General features: G+C 40.7%; 1 protein-coding gene across 2 annotated transcripts in view; it reads right to left on the bottom strand.

Moving 5' to 3' along the window:
* The window catches only part of HCRTR2 (hypocretin receptor 2), a 131,447-nt gene that overhangs the window by 26,378 nt on the left and 93,594 nt on the right, over positions 1-11,475 (bottom strand). For both annotated transcript variants that reach the window (XM_082249151.1, XM_082249152.1), the window contains exon 4: positions 7,178-7,293. In XM_082249151.1, coding sequence (XP_082105277.1) covers positions 7,178-7,293 — 116 coding nt within the window. The remainder of the gene's footprint in view (positions 1-7,177; positions 7,294-11,475) is intronic.

Here is an 11,475-nt window from a genome sequence, read left to right as displayed (position 1 = left end):
CTGTTCCTGTATACACTTTCATCTGCATAAGATAATGTATTAAGCCAGGGGAGGGATTGTGTACACTGTATAGGAATGACTGAGTGTAAAACCCTGTTCCTATTGGATTGTGAATGTCATGTCCTGTCCCCAACAAGGTCCACCTGGGTGGTAACCTTGTGGGGAAAACTGTATAAAAGTATGTTTCTTGTTCAATAAATAGATATACTTCACACTCAATCTAGAGTACTGTCTCTCATTGGGGGAATCGGCTACAAGGGATTGCTATGTCCTCTATACTCCCTTGGATAATCACTAAGCTCTTGTAAGAGCTTGCGTAAGAGCTTGTTCTTCTGCACTCTCTGGGGAAAAAGAGATTAATCCACGGGAACCTGGAGCCTTGTCGTACGTCCAGGGTGGGTAGGAGACGGTGAGACCCTAACCAAGCTGCGGCGGTTCTTGGGTCTGAGGCAGTTATGGTGTCTGGTGGAGTGCTTGGAGCCCTCGGGAAGCAATAGGAGCATCCCTCAACGGAGTTGCCGGGTCGGGGTGCCGGTTGATCCGGTCCACCACATATGTACAGTATATGTTATTTGTTTTTTGTACCCATAGTATGGCCAAGAAATAATAGTATGCATTTCATTTTTTTATCCTGCCTAAAATACACTAACCCTAACCTTTTTGGCCTGACCTTTGACCCTGACCTTGACACTAACCTTGACCATAACCCTAATCTAGATCAAACCCTTATCTAGCTATCTTATCCTATTTGTATTTACTTTATACATGTTTCGGTTACAAACTTCTCCTTCAGCAAGGAGAAAAAGATACAATTGGGGGGGGGGGCATTAAAAAAAAAAAAAAAGGTGCACACAAAATCTGGTGCAGCTGTGCATAGTAACCTATCAGCCTCTTGGTTTTATTGTCAAAGCCTAATTGAACAATCTGAAGTTAGAAGCTGAATTGTTACTATGCACAGCTTCACCAAAGGTCTGTGTGCAGCAGTTTTAGTAAATCTTCTCAAATATACCTTTTTCTCTATTCAAGAGAAGAGAGAGTAGAGGGGCAGGCTATACAGTTGCTGACCACAGGCTATTACAGCAGTCATGTGATCAAGAACTAGTCCTTTGACTTATCTTTTGCGCTGAAAGCTCTTCACTGATATTAAAGAAAGGAAAGACACTGCTCCAGGTGTATAGTGTGTGGTGATTGCCAGGAGATAGGATATCCAATAGAGTGCTGGCCCCGGCCCGCCTCCGTGGGAACACTTGTAGGAAAAGAAATAGCCGCACATCCAGGGATTCCAATAGGTTTCAAATACCTTTATTTCCAAAAAGTTGCAAGTGATGACACCAAAGACACCAGCATGAAGTCTCGTAGACGCGTTTCACACATACATCTTGTGCTTAATCATTACCAAATGATTACCAATTACCAATAGTAATGATTAAGCACAAGATGTATGTGTGAACTACGAGACTTCATGCTGGTGTCTTTGCTGTCATCACTTGCAACTTTTTGGAAATAAAGGTATTTGAAACCTATTGGAATCCCTGGATGTGCGGCTATTTCTTTTCCTACAAGTCTTCACTGATATTGCATGCATTTCTTTATTAAAATCAATCGGTTTTCTTTTTTGTGTAAAAGCATTACATTTTAGGAATAGTTCTATCAAGTATTTCTCTCTATGGAATCTACAGGTTTTCCCAAGTATCTGAAGACCTGGGAGCAAGATCTTTGCAGCATTTTAACAGATGATCAACAATCCCCTATTCTACAGTTGGCACATACCTCATCCATCTCGTCCAAGGCAGGAAGTTAACTTCAAATTCCTATCATGATGGCATCACACACTCTGTTTCAAAAAATATTCTCTGATGTCTCGAATACTTGCTGGTGGGTATGTGAAGCATAGCCACACAGGCTCATATATGGTGGGAATGCCCACATATAAGACAGTTGTTGTCTGAAATCCTGCATTAAATAGAAATCATACAAGCGTCTACAGTACCTAATGACCCCTGGGTTGTACTCTTTCATTATGCAAGTGAATTAACAGGCCAACATAGGCAATCTATCACTTCCCATCTTTTTAACCACTTGCGTGGTGCACTTTCACCCCCTTCCTGCCCAGACTGTTTTTCAGCTTTCAGCGCTCTCACACTTTGAATGACAATTACTCAGTCATGCAACACTGCACCCATAAAAAATGTGTGTCCTTTTTTTCACACAAATAGAGCTTTCTTTTTGGTATTTAATCACTACTGGGTTTTTTATTTTTTGTGCTATAAATAAAAAAAGACTGAAAATATTGTGAAAAACGCATTTTTCTTTGTTTCTGTCATAAAATTTAGCAAATGAGTAATTTTTCTTCACAAATTTTGGCCAAAATTTATACTGCTACTTATCTTTGGTAAATATAACCCAAATAAGTATATATTATTTGGTCTTTGTGAAAGTTATAGAGTCCCCAAGTTATGGTGCTAATCATTGAAAATGTATCACACTTGATCACACCTGATGTACTGAAGGCCCATCTCATTTCTTGAGACACTAAAAAGTAAGGAAAGTACAAATACCCCCCAAATGACCCCTTTTTGGAAAGTAGACATTCCAAGGTATTTAATAAGGGGCATGGTGAGTTTTTTGAAGTTGTAATTTTTTCCCACAACTCTTTGCAAAATGAAGATTTTTTTTTTTTTTTTACAAATTGACGTATTAACAGGTTATTTCTCTCACACAACATATGTATACTTGCAACTACACCCCAAAACACATTCTACTACTCCTGAGTATGGCGATACCACATGTGTGAGACTTTTTTACAGCCTGGCCACATACAGAGGCCTAACATCCAAGTAGCACCGTCCGGCATTCTAGGAGCACAAATTACACATATAATTTCCTGACAACCTATCGCACTTTTGAAGGCCCTGGAGCACCAGGACAAGGGAAACCCCCATAAAATGACCCCATTTTGGAAAGCAAACAGCCCAACGTATAATTTTTGAGGCATAATGAGTCCTTTTGAATATGTCATTTTTTTACACAAGTTTTTGGAAAATGTGGAAAATGTGGAAAGAAAATGAAAACGCATTTTTTTTTTTTACACAAAGCTGTCCATTTATGCAATATTTCTAACACATAGCATGTACATAGCAAAAATTGCACCCCAAAATACATTCTGCTATTCCTCCTGAGTATGGCGATACCACATGTGTAACACTTTTACGCAGCCTAGCCACATACAGAGGCCTAACATCCAAGTAGCACTTTTCACAAAGTTGTCCATTTATCCACTTTAAGACTGGGCCTATTTTTGACACTTGGTGTTTACAAGCTAAAATAATTTTTTTTTGCTAGAAAACTACTTAGAACCCCCAAACATTATATATTTTTTTTAGCAGAGACCCTAGAGAATAAAATGGAGATCATGCAAACATTTTTATCACACCATATTTGTGCAGCAGTCTTCCAAATGCAATTTTTTTGAAAAAAATTCACTTTTTTGAACTAAAAAATAAGAAAACAGTAAATTTAGCCCAATTTTTTTCCATAATGTGAAAGATAATGTTACGCCGAGTAATTAGATACCCAACATGTCATGCTTCAAAATTGCGCATGCTCACAGAATGGCGCCAAACATTGGTACTTAAAAATCCCAGTAGGCAACATTCTAAAAATTTCTGCAGGTTACCAGCTTAGAGTTACAGAGGAGGTCTAGAGCTCAAATTATTGCTCTCGCTCTAACAATCGCGGAGATACCTCACATGTATGGTTTGAACACCGTTTACATATGTGGGCGGGACTTGCATATGCGTTTGCTTCTGCGCGCGAGCTAACGGGGACAGGACGCTTTAATTTTTTTTTCCTATTTATTTTATTTATTATTTTTATTATTTTTTTATTTTTACACAGTTTAAAAAAAAAATGTTTTGATCATTTTTATTCCTATTACAAGGAATGTAAACATCCCTTGTAATAGAAATAGGCATGACAGGTCCTCTTTATTGTGAGATCTGGGGTCAAAAAGACCTCACACCTCACAACTACACTAAAAAAGAAAAAAAAATGTTGAAAAAGGAAAAAAAAAAAAAGCGGCCCTTTAAACCGGTTGCTAGGCAACGACTTTTGACTTAGCTCCGGTCCTCCAAGACCATAGAGTCGAGTGAGGGCCATCTTGCCCTCACTCGACTTCCTGTCTCTGAGGATCCGGGACCGGATAGTTTTCCCCGCTGCCGGCGGATCCGGTAAGCTGGGAAAACGTCTGGGAAGCGGCGGGAGGGGGGGGTCACCTCTTCCCCTGCACCGTAAGGGTAATTCCACCCTTATCTGAAAGCTGACCGCCCGCCGTTTAAAAAAATACCGTGGTTATGGCAGCTATCTGCTGCCATAACCCCAGTATTTAGCTTTTAATGGCCGACGCATATAGTCGTTAGGCGGTCGGTAAGTGGTTGCATGTATATGGCAAACAGGGGACGATGACTGATGGGGTGACTGGTGACGATGACTGATGGGGTGACAGGTGACAATGACTGATGGGGTGACAGGTGACAATGACTGATGGGGTGACAGGTGACAATGACTGATGGGGTGACAGGTGACGATGACTGATGGGGTGACAGGTGACGATGACTGATGGGGTGACAGGTGACGATGACTGATGGGGTGACAGGTGACGATGATTGATGAGGTGACAAGTGACGATGATTGATGGGGTGACAGATGACAATCACTGACGAGGTGACAAGTGACGATGATTGATGGGGTGACAAGTGACAATCACTGATGGGGTGACAAGTGACGATGATTGATAGGGTGACAGATGACGATGACTGATGGGGTGACAGGTGACGGTGATTGATGGGGTGACAGGTGACGGGCGATGGTCACCGATGGGTGACAGGTGACGGGCGATGGTGCACGGCGGTACTGATGGCAGTCTCTGGTGACAGGTGCACTTTAGGCTATGTTCACATGTGAGCGTAGCGATCGTGGGCAGAATCACTGCGATTCTTCAGCGATCCAAAAATCATTGCAAATGGCGGGACGCCTGTGCGCTGCCCGTGATTTGCAATAGCACCCCAAACGCTGTGCGATGTTGCAGCGATTTCCGCCTGCCGAATCGCGGTAACATCGCGCAAACAACGCATGACGCCCCAAAGAAGCTTTTGTACCTTTTTTGGGCGTCATGCGTTGTTTGCGCGATGTTACCGCGATTCGGCAGGTGGAAATTGCTGCAACATCGCACAGCGTTTGGGGTGCTATTGCAAATCACGGGCAACGCACAGGCGTCCCGCAATTTGCAATGATTTCCGGATCGCGGGCAGAATCGCAGTGATTCTGCCCGCGATCGCTACGCTCACATGTGAACGTAGCCTTATGGGTGTCAATTTCTGGGCACTGATGAGGTGACTATTGGGTGACAGGTGCAATTGGGGGGGGGGGGCTGAGGACTGTGTGGGGACATTTATTTTTGTGATTTTACTTTTACAGGTGTACAGAGCAGTAACTCACTGTTTCTAGCTCTGCTCTCCTCACACTGGAAACTGTGTGAGGGGAGAAGAGCTAGTAACAGTGAGTTACTGCTCTGTGTTTACATTTTGTGATCGGCTGTGAATGGATTCACAGCCGATCACATAGTAAACACTCACTGTCAGTGACTGTTTACTACTGCCGGTGACTAGCTGTGTTCCTAGGGAACACAGAGCCACCGACATGACCGCGCTGCGCTCTCCCGATCGCGCATGCGCGGTCTGATTCTGGGCTTTGCTATTGTGATCGACTGTGTCATTGGAACACAGCCGATCACATGGGAAACAGCCATGCCCATTGGCTGTTTCCCCCCTGCCGGTGACGGGGTGTGTCCCGGGGACACGCCGACACCGGCAGTGCAGGGCGGCGCGCACACGATCGCGCGCCTGCCCTGCTTTAATGGGATCATGTCATATGACGTCTGCCCAGAACAATGGCCGCACCGTCCCGCCGTCATTTGACGGCGGGCGGGCGGCAAGTGGTTAAATGCATCAAAATCTCTTATCCGCCACTCCCCTCTGCCAATCCCTGCACTGGCTTCCCATTGCCCAACATATAAAACTCAAAACACTAACAAGACCATACAAAGCCATTTACAATTCTGCCCCAAGCTACATCACCAATCTTATCTCCAAATATCACCCAAACTGTCCTCCCCCAAGACCTTCCCTTGCTCCTCCTCCCATGCTTGCCTCCAGGACTTCTCCAGAGCCTCTCCCATTCTCTAGAACTCAATACCCCAATCTGTCCGGTTATCTCCTACTCTGTCCACTTTTAGGCGATCCCTGAAAACTCATCTTTTCATGGAGACCTATCCTGCCTTCAGCTAACAACCAAATCTTATACTTCCCTCATCAGTTCATCCCTCACAGTTACTACCTTTTGTTTCACCAGCCCCTCCCTCTTAGATTGTAAGCTCACAAGAGCAAGGCCCTTCTATCCGCTTGTTTTGAATTGTACTGTTGGTGTATTGTCTCCCTTTATATTGTAAAGCACTGCGTAAACTGTTGGCGCTATATAAATCCTGTATAACAATAATAATAATTATCCCGCTCTACTGGAAACAATCTGCCACTTCCACCATGAAATATTGGCTTCAAGTTGTAAACCACATACAGTATATCATATGGAAGATCTTACGTTTGAATACCATAACTTGGCCGCCAAATCCTACAAAATATGGGCTGGTTGGTTCCCTTTTACACTCCACCTACCTAGATATTATGTCTAAACAAAATTAAGGCTGCTGTCTTTTTCCACTTTAGATGGGTTAGTGATCTCATTGTACCTTTCTGAATATCTCTAAAAAGACCACCACCTCTCCGTGCTCTGCTCCTATTTTCTCCCTCTCTCTTTGTTCATTATTTTCCTTTCTTTATACTCTACTTCTTCTGCTTATAATTACCCCCTTTTTTGTCTCTTAATGACTAACACAAAGCTTATTTAAGTTTCACGTGGTTGTGTAGTCCCTATCCTCGAAGGATGGACTTTTGTTCACCTCCTTTGATTTTGTTGTAAACGTTGTTTTTGCTCCATAAAAAATTGGTTACGTTGTTTTGTAAACTATTTTGCTTCTTTTTTTTTACTCAATAAAAAGTTATTTAACAAAAAATAGCAATACATCTTCAACAGTAGCACACATTTAAAAAAAACTAATTCTCACCTGCCGACACCACAATTTTCGAAAAATTTGTAAATAGGCTAAAATCATCAGACATAATGGAACCATATAAGTTATGAAGAAGAAACATATGTGATAAACTTTGGAGTAAATGTCACCTAAAAAAGAAAAAGTGAAATATGCATAAGTTTGGAAGAGAAAACTTACAAGAGTCTATTTAGAAATGTTTTCAACGAAGATTCACAAAACATTCACCTTTGATCCACACATTCTTCCTATTGAATTCAGTTAGAAAAATGTGTGAATCTTAGGTGAATGTTGTGAGAATCCCAAGGGAAAAAAAATTAAAAAGACCTCTTATTGTTTACCAAATTTTAACAACACACTTCAACAATTCTGACACAACAATTGTTTCAAACATTGCTTTCAACTGAAAATGCAATTTGACACACAATACATCAATGTATGGAGGGAAATTAGTGCTTCACATGTTTTGATGCAGGGCTGATCTAAGGCCCCAAAAAGAAACCACACATATTTGTGATGCCTTAACCTAGGACACTACTATGAACACATGAAAGAGTAGGAAATGGTAAGCTGCCACTAAATACATCAGCTTTGGAAATAGGATTTAAAATATGTACTGGACCTTTAGGGCCCCAAAAATCAAAATCCATAGTATCACCAGCTTTGTACTGTAGCTCCTCTACTGATGTCTCTGTGTTAATGATTGTAAGATTTACTACGTTAATGATTGTAAGAGACCACTGATCATTCAGTTCACAGTCTTCAGTGAGCAGAGAGCCGGTGACTAACAGTCATCGGCTCTCTGCTCTGCCACCCCAGCGTTCACTGGAGTGTTGGGCTGTGGAGGGGCTGGAACAGCTGACTCAGGTTCTCAGCAGCATGCTGAGAGGCTTAACCATCTGTCGGTCTGGCATCTTGGTGAATCTCAACATTGTCAGGGTCCCCGTCAGCCGACAATGGACTTTAGGTAGCAGGAACTAAGTGCACTTCTGTGATCCATTGAAGAAGTATGGCCAAAAGAGGTATGGCCATATTTCTCCTTTAAGTGAGATTAAGGTAATCCATACATCCACATTGTACAGTAGATATACTTGAACAACTCTAATTGAGACAAATGATAATGAAAGAGACTTTCAATATTACAAATAATTTATCAGCAATTAGTAGTTAATAACATTTAGGAATGTTTTCCAGTTTGACATAGATGGCGTCCTTCACACCTCTGCTAACCAGTTATCCTTTCTGTCCCCAAATGTGCACCTCACTATCCTCAAAATAATGTTTTTTTTTTTCTCTTAAGGTTCAGGAAAACTGCTTAGTCTTGACCTAGAGCATTTGCCCTATTATGTTAAACTTTTCATTTGTTGAGAGGTTATTTTTTTCTCCCCAATGTACAGGTCTTTGAATTCCTTACTACAGTGCATTGCATGTACATATAATTACATAGTTGGTAAGGTTGAATAAACCTGGCCCATCCAGTTCAACCTGAGTGTGTATTCATGACACCATCAAATGTGTAAAGATGCTGCTCTAACAGTAAGGAACCAGCATTTTCTAATGGAACCACTTCTTGGTCAGCTTCATTGTGTGGCTGTGTGTCTTCCTTAGAGATCTTATATTAAATAGTTTTTCTTGCAATTATATAGTTACCATTTAAAGATTTGTATACTGTGAACATATCCTCTCTTAATCTTCTTTTCTTCAGGGAGAATATATTTATGGTTTGTAGTTGTTCCTCATAACTGAGGTCATCCAGCCTTCTTATTAGTTTTATTGGCCTTCTCAGGGTTTTAAAAAGTGGCAGAATGATAGTTTTATCTCGTGAGTAAATACCTCTTTACAGCATGTTAATAGTCTGCTTGCCTTCCTTGCTAGAGCTTGGCTTTGCATTACTTTACATGGTTCAATATTAAATCTCATCTGCTATATAGCTGCCAACCCCTTTACTTTATCAAGGTCTTCTTGCAAAGGTACTAAATCCTGTGTCAAGGTTATTACGTTACTTAACTTTGTATCATCAGCAAACACTGAGATTGAGCTATTTATTCCAATCTCTGGTTGGAGTTAAAGTTAAACAGAATTAGTCCCAGGACAGAACCCTGGGGCACACAGCTCACAATTCTAAACTGTTCAGGAAATATATGTCATTAATCACTACTCTACTACTCTGGATGTGCTCCTGTATCCAATTTTCTACCCAGGAACATACAATATAATCAATGTCAAAAGATCTTAATTTGTAAATTAAGCATTTGTGGGGTTCTTTATCAAATGCCTTAGCAAAATCTAGATATACTCTGTCCACCAGCCTTCCTGTATCCAAATTACAGCTTAGCTTCTCATAGAATGTTAAAAGGTATTACACTTGCTTTCCTTGTGTTTAGGTGTTGAATCTTTTGGATGTACAAGCTTCTGCCTCATTGTATTGCTGGGCTTGAAAAATACAGAAGACACAGGGATGTGATTGTTTAACATAAGGCTACATGTACATGGGGCGTTTGAAAAAGTCGTTTGAATGCTGGAATTTGACAGCTACAGAACGACGTTTAAAAACGCTGTTGTGTCGCGTTTGCATGCCGCGTTTGGACACGTTTGGATGCGTTTAGCGGCGTTTGCGCTCAGAGGTGTTTTTTTGCAAAACACATCAGGAGACCCTCCCAAACACCCACAATGCAACAGAAATATATGTTTTTCAGCCATTTTCATTTGAATGAATATATACATATATATATATTGCGCGTCCAAATGCGGCATGCCATCGCGACACAACAGGCGTTTTTAAACGTCGTTCGGTAGCTGTCAAGTTCCAGCGTTTAAAGGACTTTTTCAAACGTCCCGTGTACATGTAGCCTTAGAGTTTGACACTTTAGCCATATATGGCATTACTATTGTGTGTTCTGCTTCTCCCCTTTGTTCAGTGGTCCTGTATTTTTGCTTGACCTTCTGGATGATTTAATGAATGCAAAGTTTAGGTAGCAACAAACTTTCAAATCACTGCTGAGGTTTCTGGGTTCTTTGATTTTAGATTCTGCGTTTCTCAGCCCAATGTTGCAGAATTCTAATAACCTCAGTTGGTTTGTGTTCTAATGGGTGGTGGGAGTAAAAAAAAAAAAAAAACTGACAATCACAGTGGTCACATAATCTGAATGCCAGCCTCCGCCTCCTGGCATCCAGAAGCTTTTAAAGGGCTGGAAGGCAGCAGCAGAAAGGGGTTAAAATTTCACCACATTCACTAAGCTCTGTTGCAAAGCCCCTTGCAAAGTGAAACTTCTCTTGTAAAGTGAACAAATTTGTGCATTTAGTAAATCAACCCCCCCCCCCCATAAATTCACAAAATATTTTAAATTTTTAAGAGCTTGTATCTATTTTTCAAATTTAATTGACTGGTTGTACTCCAGTGACATGCTGATGATACAGGTTTGTCCAAAAGTGGTATACGTTTTTCAGCTTTCAACATTGCTTATACTGCATTCATTGTGCTTAATTCAGTGCCTATGTTATAATCATGTATTTGAACTACTTGTCTACTGGGGCAATGTTTTTCATTTTTTGTACACTTGTTAAAATCTGCATTTTTTGCTAGAAATTACTGTAAACCCTTTAAAAATTATATATTTTCTAAAAGCAGAGACCCTGGGGAATAAACTGGAGGTAGTTGCAATTGTTTATGTTGCTTGGTTATCTATCAAATGCAAAACAAAAATAAAAAAACACACTAAAATGAACATTAGAGCAAACAAACACAATTCTGTTCACAATTTTGGGTAAAATATAAAGTAGATAGATACCACACATGTCAATTCAAAAAATTGTAAACGTTCGTGGAATTGCAAAAATCTATGATACCCCTAATTCCCCATAGGTGACACTTCAACCACTTGCTTACTGGGCACCTGTACCCCCTTTCTAACTATGCTAATTTTCAGCTTTTAGCACTCTCACACTTCGAATGACAATTGCAAAGTCATGCAACACTGTACCCATATGAAATTTTTATCTTTTTTTTTTTCTTCATGCATATAGAGCTTTATTTTGGTGGCATTTATTCACCACTGGGTTTTTTATTTTTTGCTAGACAAACAAATAAAGACTGAACCTTTTGAAAAGAAAAAAACTAAACATTTTTCATATTTTATTATAAAAATTTGCAAACAGGTAATTTTTCTCCTTCGCTGATGGGCACTGATGTGCTCCACTGATGATGGGCACTGATAGGCTGCACTGATGGGCACTGATGAGGCGGCACTGATAAGCACTGATGAGGCTGCACTGATAATTTTTCTCCTTCGCTGATGGGCACTGATGAGCACTGA

This window comes from Pelophylax lessonae (genome assembly GCF_965119305.1).
Source record: "Pelophylax lessonae genome assembly, chromosome: 3".
Lineage (NCBI taxonomy): Eukaryota > Metazoa > Chordata > Amphibia > Anura > Ranidae > Pelophylax > Pelophylax lessonae.
The sequence above is the reverse complement of the archived record's forward strand: the minus strand, read 5'-3'. Positions and strand labels throughout refer to the sequence as shown.